We start from the raw sequence: 16354 nt of genomic DNA, 5'->3' as shown, positions 1-16354 counted from the left end.
TGTGTGATTGGCTTGTCGACCACATATATTTCCATCAATTTGGTCGCCCTTGTTTCTAGTTAATTGGATGGAGCAGTTTCAAAATTTTTAAGTTAGTTGGATGAAGAAACATGTGATGTAGTGATAACATACAAAATAAAATCAATATCAATATGATCAATCCAAAAGAGAGTAAGGTCAAACCATCTCGGTTATGGCACGATATTCAATTTCTACACTAGAGCATGACAATACATTATGATTTATAGCATGCAAGGTGGCAATGTTACCTCCAACATAGGTGTAATAGCTAGTCATCAAACGTTGGTTTCCCTTGTTTCCAACAAACCCGTGTCTAAATATGCTTCAAAATGTAGGTGAGCATGACGCTTGTAGATAAATCCCTTCAACGGAGTTAATTTGATTTATGCCACTACTCCTAGTGAACCCTCCTAGTTAGGCTTACGAGGTTCTTACATAAACTGGTGGAGTACTATGATATAATGCACAATGACAAGATGAGTAATAGTAAATATATTTATTTCCCCAACAATCACTAATTATCATTCCCAAAGAGTGGTTGAGTACTTGAATCATCCGCGGTGATTCAAGTTTGAATACTAGAATCCTGTTTCCTAAAGAAGATCAAGACCATATCTCCTTTGAGGCAGAGAGAGATCAAGTGTTTGATAAGAAAACTCAATCCTGAGGAAATAGTGAGTGTTCCCAAATATCTTATGGCAAGGTGTTATTAGAGATAGACTGTAGTAGCAAAAAATCCTGCCTCGTCACTTCTCATCGCAAGAATATCATCAACATAAACTGCGAGAAATACCGTGTGACATTAATCACGACTTTAGGTTTGGTGAGAAGATACCTAAAGTTCACAATAAAGGCACATTATCTCTTTTAAGTCTATAGATACCACAAAGGAGCAAACACACACAAGAGAACTCCCCCTAAGTGATGCACCCCAAAGGTTGCTCTGTAAAAACTTACTTGACGGATTCACTATTGGTTTTTATGGCCTCGATCTAGATGAAACAAATTGGATAACTGCTGCAGAAGACTTGTAATGGAATCGAAACGGCATGTATGAATTGAATGATCAAATCACCTGAGCACATCAAATTTGTGATTTCTTGGGTCCTCTAGTGAGACGGGTTGAACTGCTCACGAGTTTACAACCATCCTTAGTCTGTTATATCTTATGTTTTAAACTAGGCTATGTGACCGATGACTGAAATGATGTTCATCTCGTCTGCTTATGTCATCCATCATTCGTCCCCAAGCCTGGAAGAAGAGAAGATCATGGAAGAATTAATATCATGTCAATCATGGGTCATGGAGCTTGCCCACATTCACTGGCATAAGGCCCTTAGTCTATATTTGGTAGATGAAAAGTGAGAATTTAAGAGCTGTAGGAAGTATACTATCCAACATAGGATAATGGTACAACCCAAAACCTATATAAGAAGATTGTATCCATATTCTTATGTCCTACCTCCATTCCTTATGCAGTTGGTACATGCTACTGGCTACCTAACTTATCATCAAAAACTTGCAAAATCTGGTTTCTGATAGTACCCAGAAACCAATATAACTGTAAAATACGAAGTATTCTATTATCTACTAATTTTTATCTCCATGTTATGTAGATTCGAAATAATCTTTATCTCTACTAATTTTAAGTTTCTCATGATTAAAGTTATATAATATTCCGCAACTAAATATCAGACCGCGCTTTCCGCCACAATTTCCGCCTTTGTCCTTCGCCTCCAACCCCTTCAAATATTCCGCGATCCTTTCATCCTCGTTTGATCTGTTCTCTCAGTTCTGACCTACACTCATATACTAATGGTTTGATCCGACGTTGTCTCTCGCTGAGGCCGACGGAAAAAATCGGATTCGTCATCATGGGTTATGCCCAACTCGTCATCGGCCCTGCTGGATGCGGAAAGGTCGCAATCCCTCTTTATTTTAGACTCTTATTGTCCAGATTACTTCCGGGTTTCCAATTTTTTTGAGCTTAACTAGCGTGTTTCGATCGGTATGTGTAAGATAATTACTATACTAGTTGCTTTATGCAGTGTATTGAAGTCAAGGGATTTTCTGATGGCTCAGAGGGTCTTAAATTTGGTTTTTTTCAGACGTAATGACATTGAGGACTGGAATGTGGATGATAATCATGCTCTTGTAAACTTTATTTTCATTTCGGGCGTGCGAAATTTTGATTTTTTTATGTATTATTTCTATCGGTATGTATAAGATAATTACTATACTAGTTGGTTTACGGAGTTGCATTGAAGTCATGGGATGGTCGGATGGCTCAGAGGGTTCTAAATTTGGCTTATTTCCAGACGTAATGACGTTCAGGATTGGATGATGTATAAGAATCATACTCTCGTAAACTTTAATGTCATTCGGGGATACGGAACTTTGATTTTTTATTACATTTTCTATTTCCCAGTCTACATACTGTTCCAGCTTATATCAGTACTGCGAGACAATGAGGCGTACTATCCACGTTATCAACCTGGATCCTGCTGCCGAGAGTTTTGACTATCCTGTGGCAATTGGTGAACCCAAATCCGCTTATTTTTCTCGATTTAGAGACTTTATTCGTTTTAATGATGATTTCATTCCATCAGAAGTTTAAATCTGTAAGCCAAATTCGTGCAGATATTAGAGAACTGATATCCCTCGACGATGTGATGGAAGAGCTTGATCTTGGACCGAATGGTGGACTCATTTACTGCATGGAGTATCCTTTTTCTATGAAATGCTCTACCTTTCTCGGAATTCTAATACATCTAGTATCTTTTGCTTGTAATGCATTCTTTTGAGCATAAAAATATTTTACCTTTCTCGGATTGGTTCTTGCGTAGTGGTTTCCCATGATTTAATTTCTTTATGCAAGATTTATTTTATTCCGTGAGGTAAAATTGATTTTCGATTCGCAGGATCGCCAACTTTACATATTTGTTAGTGCATTGAGTATTTTTGCTATACTGTTTCAGTTTTTTTTAAGATATAATAAATCAAATGGAATGTGGCCAATTAGCTTGGATTTTCTTAGCGTAATTTAGACATTTACAGGAGAATTTAGACGATTGGCTGGAAGAAGAACTGGCCAATTATTTGGATGATGATTACCTTGTATTCGATTGCCCAGGTACTTCCTCAAGTCATGAAACTTAATGTTTCTACTCTTATTTGCTCTTATTTCAATTACAGTATAGATTTAAGTCTTATGATTGTCTGTCTGCATACCCATTATTTGACTGAGTTTCTTGGAATCGTCCTCCAACTTGCTGTGTGCAGGTCAAATAGAACTGTTTACTCACGTTCCAGTTCTTAAGAATTTTGTGGACCATCTGAAGCGCAAAAATTTCAATGTCTGCGCTGTTTTCTTGCTTGATTCTCAGGTTTGTTTTTGCATTATCGAAAAAATCATATCCGTATCGAAAAAACTGAACTCTTTTTTTCCTTTTTTATTCTGATTAATTAATTATTTCTTCCTTCTTTAGTTCATTACTGACGTTTCCAAGTATATAAGCGGGTGCATGGCCTCTCTCTCTGCGATGGTTCAGCTCGAATTACCTCACGTCAATATTTTATCCAAAATGGACCTTGTCAAGAACAAGAAGGATATTGAAGAGTGAGTTGAAAAAAGGAGATCATGTTTTTTTCTAGATTTTCTTTGGCTATTTTTCGCTGTTGTTTTTTTTCTTATACTGGTTTTCGTTTTCTTCGCTTGCAGCTTCTTAAATCCGGAGGCCAAAGTCTTGGTCTCAGAGTTGAATCAGCGAATGGCACCTCAGTTCGCGAAATTAAATAAAGCCTTGGCAGAGCTGGTGAGATGCTAGTTAAATTTATATATATTCATACTAGTTGTCTCAAATTTGTATTTATCTGGACTCAATACGCAAGGCTATGCTTAATTATTATTTTTTGCCTTTTATGCTTCAGATCATGAAACATGCTTTTTATATAGGCATCTTTTTGAAAAGTTTATTACTTGATGCGATATCAATAGCTTCATTCTCTTGGCCAGGTTGATGATTTTAGCATGGTGAATTTCTTGCCGTTGGATTTGAGGAAGCAGAGCAGGTCAGTCGTCCATTACTAATATCAATCTTTTAAAGATGAATGACAAGCCAAGGGTATAATTTATGTAATCAATGCTAGCGTCTGATGCAAATAAAATGCTTGAGTCTATCTATGAACGGTCGGTAATAAATAATTCAACACTTCTACATTCGAGTACTTTATTTCCATTCTATTTTCTACCCTGAAAGTCGAGAGATTCCATTCTACATTCGAGTACTTTATTTCATCGTTTTAGAAAGAGTTCACATCATGATATCTATCTTGGTTTCAAACTTTGCAGCATTCAGTATGTTCTATCGTACATTGATAACTGCATTCAGTATGGAGAAGATGCCGACGTCAAAGTGCGAGATTTCGATCCAGAAGATGATTAACCAGGCCAGTCGTAAGTTTTTGTCCAGTCAGCCCTTGAAGGCCTCAACTTTCCTCTAAATCCATTGGCCGACTGTATACTTTTAAACGCATAATCTAGGATTGATCATGCCCAATATCCCTAATTCTCTCCTTTCCCTACGTTTACCTAGAACTCTGTGCATAGAAGAAAATTATTACATTTTCCAATTATGTCAGAGTCTTCCAAGATCAACCGCATAATTCATGGTTGATCATGCGTTTCCATACTTCTGGATTATTCCTACATTTTTCAATTACTCTGTGCATTGAAGAAAATTTATCATATTTCCAAGTGTACTTTCAAAGATCACACGCAGAGGCAACAGAAAGGCTTCTTCGAAATCCATGCGGGGTGACTGTATAGCCTGAACCGCATAATTCAGGGTTGATTCTGAGTTTTTCTTACATTTTCCGATAATTGTGTGCATAGATGAAATATGATTATATTTCCAAGTGTACTTTCAAAGATCACACGCAGAGGCTGGAGAAGGCTTCTTCCAGAGCACGCTTCCGGGTCAACTCTGCGGTCCACCCACCGGCTCTGGCGGCACGATTGGCTCGAAGCCGTTGTGCCGCCTCGTCTTCGACGGAGTTGATGTCACCATGGACCGGTGTCGGCTGCGGTGCACCGCCGATAGGCCTTGGCTGCACAAATCCACCGCCAGGCAGAGCAGTCGGCGCGTAGTGGCCTGAAGGTTGACTCAATTGCTGAAAACATTTCAGAAAATTTGAAAACTCCACCACCTCAAATCATATATCATGAAAATTGAATGATTTTCTGGTCAACGTTTTTTCATTATCCTAAAGTTCAGCACATTTTGCCTGAAGATCGACCTGATGTTTTAATTGCTGAAAACATTTGAAAAAACATGAAAATTTCCTGCCGCTCAAATGACAAACTGTGAAAATTCAGCAACTTTCTGGTCAGCGCTCATTTTGATTATTCCAAAAGTTGTTCATATTTTCTCAAAAAAAATTGCACAAGTTCAGGAAATTCAAAAAATTAATGCTTGATTTAGAGGTGCTCACAGGTTCAGAGTCAACGGACTGAGCAGCTGGCATCTTGCTTGCGGCGTAGGAAGCTGCAAGCTCTTCAGCCTGCAATTAGAGTTTCATAAAGAAAGGTTTGGAATTTGGGATTTAGGGTTTGGGATTTCAGTGAATTTGGGTACCCTGCGTGCTCTAGAAATGATTATTTGCTCTGCGTTTTCGATCTGGTACTGGGCAATTTTTGCTTCAATAGCAGGAACATCTATCCCTTCGATCAAATTGAATGCTAGATAGAGAAATTGAAGACATGGGTCAAGACGAAGGTCTGAAATTACACTAAAAGAGAGAGGGAGGAGCTACTGCATACATACTCATATCCTCCACTTCTTCCAAGTAGTCGTTGTACTCCCTCAGCGAAGGGAAATCTTCTTCCCTTTTGTTAAATCTGCATTTGGATTGGAATTTAGAGAAATGCATCTACTAGAGAGAGAGTGAGAGCAGAGATAGATATGGCGAGAGAAAAGTATAGATAGATAGAGATAGAGGCAGAGAGAGATGGATGGATGGCTGAATTGGTAGATATGGTGAGAAAGAGAGATAACCATAGAGAAAGGAAGATAGAGAGAACGTAATAGAGATATCAGGAAGAGACAAAGAAGGGAAAGAGAGAGAGATGGATGGATGGCTGAATTGATAGATATGGTGACAGAGAGAGATAACCATAGAGAAAGGAAGATAGAGAGAGCGTAATAGAGATATCAGGAAGAGACAAAGAAGGGAAAGAGAGAGAGATTGATGGATGGATGGATGGATGGATGGCTGAATTGATAGATATGATGACAGAGAGAGATAAACATAGAGAAAGGAAGATAGAGAGAGCGTAATAGAGATATCAGGAAGAGACAAAGAAGGCTGAATTTATAGATATGGTGACAGAGAGAGATAAACATAGAGAAAGGAAGATAGAGAGCTCTTAATAGAAATATCAGGAAGAGACAGAGAAGGGAAAGAGAGAGATGGACGGATGGACGGACGGATGGATGGATGGATGCTGAATTGATAGATATGGAGACAGAGAGAGATAAACATAGAGAAAGGAAGATAGAGAGAGCGTAATAGAGATATCAGGATGAGACAGAGAAGAGAAAGAGAGAGAGATATGGATGGATGGATGGCGAATTGATAGATATGTAGACAGATAGAGAAACATAGAGAAAAACAGATACAGAGAGAGTTAGAGAGATATCAGGAAGAGACAAAGAGGGGACAGAGAGATGGATGGATGGACGGCGAATTGATGGATTTGTACACAAAGAGAAATAAACATAGAGCAAAAACAGATAGAAAGAGGGTTAGAGAGATATCAGGAAGAGACAAAGAGGGGACAGAGAAAGATGGATGGATGAATGGCGAATTGATTGATTTGTAGACAGAGAGAAATAAACATAGAGCAAAAGCAGATAGAAAGGGGGTTCGAGAGAGACCAGGGAGAGACAAAGAGAGAGAAAGAGAAAGAGAGAGAAATGGGTTTGAGAAAGGGATCAGGGGGGGATCAAAAAGGGACAGAAAGAGGCAGAGAACAGAGAAAGAGAGCGGAAACAAGAGAGAGAGAGAGAAGAGCGAGAGAGAGCAGGGAAAGAGAGAACAAGAACACAAGATCAGAGAGAAAGCAAGAACAGCGAGAGAGAGAGCAGTGAGATTGAGAGAGAGGCAAAGAAAGAGAGATAGATAGAGGAAGAGAGAGAGATGCATAGATAGAGAGAGAGATGGGTTTGAAGGGTACATATTTGTGATCCTTCTGCGCACGGCCATCTCTTTGGCATATGGGTTGCTGCCCGAGGCCGCCACCATGACCTTCTTCTCCAACAAAGATTCAGACTTTGTCAAATCACAGAGAAGAACGACGAACAAAACTCGCAGAGCTTTTCTCTCCCCCAAACCCCTTAACCTACGCCAACTCTCTCTCTCTCTCTCTCTCTCTCTCTCTCTCTCTCTCTCTCTCTCTCTCTCTCTCTCTCGATCCCCACCGTCGGATAGCCGACGTCCTGCCGGGGTCCATCGTCCCAGTTCTTTCGTCCCGTCCGATACGTTCCCGGACTCTGAGAGCCTTATTCCTTCTGAATTTGTCTGTCAAGAACTCTATGTAGTATGTGTATGTGTAGAATTTGAGTATGTGTAGAATTTGAGGCCTGGGCTGATATTGTCCCAGATTTGGAAGGAACTGTTATTAAATGTCCTTCATAAAAGATGATACTATCCTTCATAAAATACAATGACCCTTCAGCAATAGGGACAATGCTTCATATGGATATAATTTTGGATGTGTTGAGCATCTATGTTTTGAATCTTTATTGGGTTTACAAATTATTCCACTAGCCATCTATAATTTAAAAGCATTTTTTTGAAGTGTTCAAGGTCTCTTCAGCCTTGTTCAGCAACACTTGCTCATTCGTAATGGATGTGATTAGCATGTCCAATATAGAGTTTCATCTTGTGGGGCAATCCTCCTTGAGCTTGTTGATTTTTCACATTTTGCAGTGAAAAATTTACTGTGTGGATTGACTTCCTCAGATGCACAAAAACTTTCCCAATGCAGTGTTACGAGAGGCCCCCACAGTTTGTTCCAGAAACCCCTTCAGGAGTTGCTCAGCTAGCTACATGCAAGTTCATTGGCAAATGCTTCAATAAATTTTTTATAGCAAGATTGATTATATTTTAAATGCATGTCATTTGGTGTACATTGTCAAACTTTTCATTGCAGTCTTTCTACGAATGAGCTAAACATCAAATCTTTTTTGTATTAGTAACAGTTATAGCTAAAGCCGGAATCAAAATATGAAAACATAGTAAATTTCTCACCTTGTCCGCACGATAAAAGTCCCGAAGTACTTCAAGCAGAGAGTTAGACATATTATCTCATATATGTAGTTAGATTAGCTCGTTGACGAAAAAAACCGCCCACTTATTTTTTAGTCTTCATAAATCCACTGAACATTCCCAAAATAGGAACTGGAGTCTTATTAGTAAATGTCTTAACTGTTAATGAAACTCATTTTAATAACTTGTGCGAGTCTAAGCATACATTGACACTCAGGGTGCATCTTCAATGGATGTGGTTATCATGCCTTTGTCCCTCTTAAGCTTCAAAGTATATTCAAATGTGGTGTTTATAATGAAGTTCATCGATATGTGCAATGATGAGTGAATTAGGATGGGGTCATACCCTGATGATTAATTATTCTAATCATGTATTTTATTTACTCCTATTGAATGATATTATTCAATCGTCAATCCAATCACACTTTCATATCATTTTTAATTGACATTTATATGTATTCATGATTATTGTTTGATGTTTGCAACAAAGTCCGTAAATACATGAAATAACTTGGATATTTATGATGATATCATATGATGGACATTTAGGGTTCCATATCATGGCCGATCCGTGACCATTCATGGGGAGACACTAAGGAAAAATATTGGGTATAATTTGGGAAAAGTTCATAATCTTTGAAAGTAGTGGAAATAGCTAATGTTCATAATCTTTGAATTTAAAATTTTCTTTGCTCGTGTGAAAAATAGCTAATGAAGATGGTTGAGCGAGCAAGATGGGATTATCTAGTATAGTAATGGGAGGATATTGAATCAAATAATAAAATTCAGTTAAATCATTGGCCAATGTAGTGGAAATAAGAGAGAAGGTGTTCTCTAATGGCTTTCCTGTATATTATTACTCACCAGAACGGTGTTTGGAGTTTGATGGCACATCATTGGATTGTCTTATTTGTTTCAAGGATTATACGTATATGTCAATTGGAGATGGCAAAAGTTTCGTAAGATAGTTGACATACTCATTTTTATATTCAAGAGAACAAAGTGTATCTTGATGTTCCAGATACTAAAAACTTAACCTGTCAAATTAGTTAAATCCATATTTATTAATTTGTCTCTATGCAGATAAATCTAATTAATAATGTAGGACAATAAATTTCATTCTTTTTAGATTTATTAACTAGACTGATACATGGACCGAGAGGGTCACACACATATGACTTTTGGACATTAGTTGATATAATCTATGTTCGGGGACTTTAATGAATATTTTGGAAGGACAAAGACATTTTAAATGTTTCTTAAAAACTTTTGTGGAATTGTCTCATATAGTATAAATAAGGGGAGGTGCCCACTTTTTATTCCCATGCAAAGTCATTCTTTCATGCCCTATTCTCTCTTCTTTTGCTTTCCCCATGTGTATCTTTTTTTGTTAGACTTGATCGCGAGGCAATTCAGTTAAATTTCATGAAGCATATCTTGAGAAAACTAATGAAGTAAAATTTGGTGTATTGATTCATAATTGATATTTGAGTTAAGCAATAAAAATAATAATTCCTTCTGTCATAAAAGAATATTTCTCGCTACCAGTGAGCAGTAATCACCTCCATAAGGAAGGGATACAAAATACAAGATTTAATGTCTTTTAAACTATAATTAGGGGATGAAAAAAGATATTGCATAAAAAAATAAATGTGATGAGATGGGAAGGATGATGAGTGAAGAATATATATGGAATATATAGTGGGTATGAATGTTTAAAAAAGTGAAATGAGGGTACAAGGATATGTGAACTATATATGGATAGATTGGGTATTTGGATGATATGAATATGTGTGGATAAGTAAATATAGATAACTGGATGTGTGTGAATTTATGCAGATGGATGGATATTGAGAATAAATTGTAGGGAGACCACATCACCTTGTATTTCACGATGATCAAAGTGATTTGGAATAAGAGGAGACAACTTCCGCTTCTCATTTGCCTTATAACTTCTATCAATGATGGAACCCAATAAAACTCGATGGATCCTGAAATTACTCTTTCCCTCGTCCTATTTAAGTAGGAGGAATTCCAAAATCATTTTTACATTCATAGAGTGGTCAATTTATTGTTCAAAGAGTTGGGTTCTAGAGGCCTAGATCTAGACAAACATAAGGATTCCATGTAGCAGAAGACTTAAACGGTATCACAACGACATCAAAAAAAATTTAATAAATTACCTGTGTACGAATTGCATCCATGATATCTTAGATCCTTGAGTGGGATGAGTCAAGTTGGTCATGTGTGCAGCCACTAGATGTATTTGCACAGTCCATGGCACATAGAATCTCCTCCTTCACCCTAACAAACTCCATTTAGCCTTCGTTGTTGTCATTATGCCATCCAGATCGCATCGAGCGTGGAGTGGAACTGTGGGGAGAAGGGAGAAGAAGGGGAAAGCCCCTGCAAAATCCTGGCTTTGGTGAATTTTGTGCAAGACTTTTCCAATTTATGCTAAAAGGGTACTTTTCATAAAACCCCCCCACAAACTTAAGTATATATTTTGACGTCTAAAAGACTACTTGCGTGTGACCCTCTAAGCCCATGTATTGGTCTAGTTAATGACTCTAGTAGCCCAATAACCTTTATTGGACTTTCAAATTAATTAAATATATCATCATATATATTAATTAATGTTTGAATTGATTTAACCCGATTGATAAGTTGATTCTCCAACATGTGGGCGGCAAGGTACACCTCGCGCTCTAGAAGATACAAAGAAGTGTGTACCGACTCACCCATAGAACGTGTTTATCATTGTTAATTGTGTATGAATAGTCTCTCATCCACTTGAAGCTCCTAGCATGATTTAGGCTAAGGTCAATTCCAAAACCCTAATCGATCATCCGAGTTAGTACTAATGTATTCAAAAATCATAGAACTCTTCTATGTTATTTCACATACTTGGCCAAGGATTTCATCTCTTCCTTAAGCAGTCTCCTCTTGTAACGGGGGTGGATGATCCCATCTTGACCACTCAAACATCTTCGTGAACTTCTGATGCACTTAAGCTAAGATTGTTTAGAATCCCATGATTAGAGACTTATATGTCATAGTCAAAGTACAAATGGCCGTCCAAAGTGAATCAACCTGATTGAAAGTTTGGTATAATACCATTCTAGGATTAGAAGATCAATACAATGAACTATTTCCATTAAAGAGCACTCACTATCTATCCTTAGTGTCTCCACACTAATGGTTACGCGACTGGTCATATAAGTGAGGCTAGATCATGCTATTCTATCTGGATACTTTAATGTCATTCTTGAGTATCCTTCAAATAGGAATATTTATAAAACATAATTAAAGACTAGTGATATCCATATTTTATATCATCATAATTCATTAAGTCAGATCATGTATTCATAAACTTCACTATAAGCATCACATGTGCTCTATAATGAATATGTTCTATTAATGAACACGCAACAAGATATGGAAGTGTGATTGGCTTGTCAGCCACATATATTTTCATCACAAATGGTATAGTAGAGATGGAAATTTCATTTAAATTTAAGAATAGAACTCATGGATATTCAACTATCTTTTTCATAGAACTCCTTTGGAAAATATTTTATTTTGGACTTTGATCATGTAGAGACATTGGATTTTTTTTAATTAGACTGTGATTGTGTTTTTTAATCTAAATATTTTTTTAAAAGTTATTTTAAATTAATGTTTTTAATGATCATCTGATGAGACACTATTGATAACTTGCAAATTAACATGATTAATTAATGAGTTTTACATTATATTTATGTATTTTAATGACTATATTTTCATGTTATCATATTAAAATAAAGATAAATCAGTTACACTCTCATTTTACTATTATTTCTGATTTTTTATCATTTTTTACATGGAATTTAACCTCATTTTAGTGAAGAAATATTTTTTTCAGGGCTTTAAATACTTGGCTTAAGGTTGGCAAGTGTTATCATGATTTTTCTGGAATTTTTCTTTTTTTATAATTTTTTGACCGTTATATAGCCAAGAAATGATTTTTTACATATTTAAATAACATATATTTAATTTATTTAGCATTTTATAATATATTTATCTATATATTAAGGGGCATCCACGTCATTCACCCAAAATTTGGGCGAATGAGTGCATAATTATTATATAAATATAAAAGAGAGAAGAGAGAGAGAAGAATAGTCAAAATAAGCGGCTTATGATTTAAAATATATAAAAGAGAAAGAGAGAGAGACTTTTTGTTTTTTTATTATTTCAGGGTGACGTGGACAATGATTGTTCTCCAATCATTGCGGGCGGCCGACGCGGACAACGAAGGCCGACACGTGATCCCATAAGGCGGAAAACGAGAAATAAGCTCAACGAATCAGGAAAAATCATTTTTTAGAAAATAAAACGATCCAATGGTTCAGATTTATCCTCACTAAAACCTTGATATCTTGAAATCTAGATGTCAGATTGGGCTGAATTTTGAGGGTAGGTTTGGCTTTTCCCCCTCTACAATCCAGACAGTTGGATCTTTAAATGGAGGTCTGGAAAAGGGCGAAAATCACTTTTGGATGCTCTCCCCCAAGCAATTGGCCAGGAAGGACACAGGAGGGATTCTTGAAGTCGACAGATATTGCTTCTGAACTCAAATTTGTAAGTCTCTGATTTGTATTTCAATCATCCTCTTGAACGATTCTAAAAATGTAGATGCCCTAGAAGTTTGTTTAGAATGAAATTAGCGCTTCATTTTGATTCCGATTCAAGATCTGATTTTTGATCCTTAATTCTACATCAATTTAAAACATTTCTGCTTCATTAGATTTTTAATTTAGGGTCGGATTTCATCTTTTCCCTAATTTCTCCACTTTCTCTCTCTAGGTTAATTTGTTTAGTTTCTCTCTCTAGATTTCAATTTTTATTGTTTAGGAATTTAACTTAATATATAAAAAACCTGAAAATAAAATTTGAATCGAAAATTCATCTATCTTGAAGTCAAAATTAAAAATCCCTTTCTTGATCATTTAATTCCCAATTTTAATTCATAAAAAATTGTTTTAAAATTTTTTAATAATTGGGAAATTAATAATATGAATTAATCTGAGATTAAAATTAAAATATTCATATCTTTAATTTTCTGACCGAAATATCAAAAATCAAAATTAAGTTTTACTTAATTTTGATTAATTAAAGAATATTATTAAGGATAATTAAGATTTATTAATTGCAAATTAAATCATCTTTGAATTAATTCATTGAAATTGGATAAAAATTCTCGTTTGTTGCCTCCCTGTGGTTCGACCCCTTACTTGCTCTATATTCATATTTAGTGATTAAGGGAAATTATAAATTTTATTGCATAAGTCTAAAAGCCTAAACAATGACATATTTTAAGTACATTTTCAGGCTTATCAACTATCAACAAAGGTATGACCTTAGATCCTCAAAAACTGTGCTTCGTGATCCACAATGATTATATTTTGACAACTAAAAAGTTATCACATATAAATGCTTACTTTACCTTCAAAATCACATTCATTGTGATAAAATCCCTAGATTTTTTAAGAAAAACCCAAAATCCTAATAGCAAATCCAAAAGCACCAACTTGATTAAAATTTATTTTTCAATTTTAGTAGTCGTGACATGTATTAGGTGCATCCATCTCATTTATTATGAATCAAATGAACCATTTTTCTTAACACCGCATAACCCTGTGCATTAAAAAAGGTAGTTGTATTTATTGACTAGACATTATGGCATTGATAACACCCTAAATTTGGTCTTTATTTCAAGAAATTTAGCACAATTTTATGCATTTAACGAGATTAATATGGATTTTTATCACATATTTACATGAAATTAATGTTTTCAAGTGATTTCTGATTTTCTCCTAATTTGCTGTTAATTTTATGAATTTTTAGGGATTTATTTGAGCTTGAAATAATTATTTTTAAATTAAAAGGTATGCTTAAATTTAATTTCGAAGTAAATTAGTATGGGGATGAATTACTGAATTTTCTATAATGTTCCAGAATCTTCTAGATTTTTTCTAGGATTTTATTAGATTTTTTGGGAATTTATTCAAGGAAGAAATGAATTTTTTAATAGGAAAAGGATATATTTATATGAAAAATATGAGTTTATAGCAATTTCTAAAGTTGGAGGGGCTTTTTGAAAAATTTAGTTGCAATTATGCCCTCAAAAATAGTGTAAAACTATTATTTAAACAGTTACATGGTTTTATTGCAATTACTTAGTATTTGTTAATGGTTTTTATGAGAAAAAAGAGGAGGGAGAAAGCGAAAAGGACATATACATAAATATTTTTAGGGGACTTTTCTACAAATTTCCAGGGAATTCTCCCTCCCTTGTAATGCATACACAGCGCATGTACTGTTGATGATGTGGCACCTTGGGGTTGGGAGACACTAGTCCAAGCGCACATACACGTGCAAAGTGCTTTGTACGATGTTTATTTTTTTCTATTTTTCTCTTTATTCTGACTTCAGGAAAGAGGTATGTGGCGCAACGAGAATGAGCCGGCCATTCAAAGTTTAAAATTCTTCATCCAGTGAGGAATCGACACGTCATTCCGTGTTTCAAAAGAAAATAATTAAATAAATGGATTTAAATCCAATGGTTAAAATTGGTTTAAATTCATTTATTAATAACTTTTGATCCTAAAGTCCGATTGAGATGATTTTTTATGAATTTGCTCGTCTCAATTTTCTCTTTCTATCTGTGTATATGGATTATTTAGATCAGCCTACATTGATGGATAAAAATTAATTACTAATTAGGGGTAAAATGGTAATTTTACCATTTAAACTAAGTATAAAAGCCGAATTTCGAGATGGTGCTCTATCAAATACTAATTAGGGGTAAAAGTCATTCTTGATGGTGCTCTATCACAACTGCAAGACATAGAGGAGCTCCAGCTTGGATCAACCTGTTTGGTACTTTTCCCTTATTTGTATTTGTATTTTTTGGTGTATTTTGGATGTTGTTAGTTGAATCTCTTAATCGTTCGTCTTGATTTTTGTCTGAACTTCTAAATCGCTTGGCTTGAGCAGCATGTACAAGCCCTGACTAGGATTGAGAGGAGAAATTGAGAGATTTATCTAGCTATTCCAAGTGCATATCAAGAAAACTGTAAAAAAATGTATAAAAAGGGTTAACTTTCTAGGAAATTAAATTTCCCATTTTCATTATCCAATAGAGTAGTAATCCTGAATTATCAAACCTACAGAACCAACCAAAATGAATCTAAATTTTCTTCTTAATCTCTCTAATTGAATTATTTGATCCTTTCAATTGGATCAATTAATTCTATTTAGAGCCCCTTATTTCTTCTACTCCTCTCGTCTATTCTACCCCCCTTTCTAAATTTATCCTCTAATTAGGGTCATTTGATCTCTGTTGAAGATTTAATTAACCCAATTAGGTCCAAATTATTCAAGAAGAACATCAATTAGATTCCTTACTAGCTTCCCTTGGGCGATACTCGTACTTACCACTACGCATCCTAAGTAGAGTTTTTATAAATTTTATTGTATAAGCTAAAATTGACAATGACAAGGGTTTAAAATTGCATAAAATTTACCCTTATTTTGTGCTTATCAGGCATCACAAATTGTGTAGCCACGAGGACATCTTTTTACAATGATTAATGAAACTAATCATCGAGATAAATCAAGGAAATAAAAAATTAGAAACCTCTTTGATAAATTTTATAATATTATTCTATTTCAGAAAAGTCCTTCAAAATATATCATGACATAAAAAATAAATACCTCTAAAATATATAAGTTTCATAAATTTATCAGATATATATTTATTGACATAAAAAGTTGTATCCATCATGGATATGAAGTGAAAAAAATCCCTCAAAATTACCCAAAAATATAGAAATGATAAAATACCATTATAAAATACATTTTACCCATTTAAGCTCGATAGGATGCATATAGAATCATTATGTATTAAATTAACATAGAAATTTTATAATATAATGAAATGATCAGGTTGTTATCT

The 16354-nt window shown here is 35.1% G+C and overlaps 2 protein-coding genes across 3 annotated transcripts; one reads left to right on the top strand and one right to left on the bottom strand.

The window, feature by feature from the left end:
- The first annotated feature begins 1725 nt into the window (after positions 1 to 1725).
- Positions 1726 to 4582, top strand: LOC144704296 (P-loop containing nucleoside triphosphate hydrolases superfamily protein). 2 transcript variants are annotated; one of them, XM_078576667.1, is made up of 9 exons: positions 1726 to 1940; positions 2450 to 2558; positions 2662 to 2743; positions 3069 to 3154; positions 3304 to 3407; positions 3510 to 3640; positions 3743 to 3836; positions 4037 to 4092; positions 4373 to 4582. In XM_078576667.1, the coding sequence occupies exons 1-9, from the start codon at positions 1896 to 1898 to the stop codon at positions 4464 to 4466; spliced, it is 801 nt and encodes a 266-aa protein (XP_078432793.1). In that variant the 5' UTR covers positions 1726 to 1895; the 3' UTR covers positions 4467 to 4582. The 2 variants fall into 2 exon arrangements, with proteins under 2 accessions (XP_078432793.1, XP_078432794.1); XM_078576668.1 differs by lacking the exon at positions 2450 to 2558.
- A 299-nt stretch (positions 4583 to 4881) lies between these two features.
- On the bottom strand, positions 4882 to 7449 carry LOC144704298 (cyclin-dependent kinase-activating kinase assembly factor-related / CDK-activating kinase assembly factor-like protein). The gene is made up of 5 exons (XM_078576669.1): positions 7259 to 7449; positions 5847 to 5920; positions 5658 to 5761; positions 5515 to 5583; positions 4882 to 5193 (listed from the first exon to the last, which is right to left on the bottom strand). Exons 1-5 carry the CDS (start codon positions 7324 to 7326, stop codon positions 4954 to 4956), a joined length of 555 nt encoding a protein of 184 aa, XP_078432795.1. The 5' UTR covers positions 7327 to 7449; the 3' UTR covers positions 4882 to 4953.
- Between the last annotated feature and the right edge of the window lie 8905 nt (positions 7450 to 16354).

Source organism: Wolffia australiana, chromosome 6, assembly GCF_029677425.1.
Source record: "Wolffia australiana isolate 7733 chromosome 6, ASM2967742v1".
NCBI classification, from domain to species: domain Eukaryota; kingdom Viridiplantae; phylum Streptophyta; class Magnoliopsida; order Alismatales; family Araceae; genus Wolffia; species Wolffia australiana.
The sequence above is the reverse complement of the archived record's forward strand: the minus strand, read 5'-3'. Positions and strand labels throughout refer to the sequence as shown.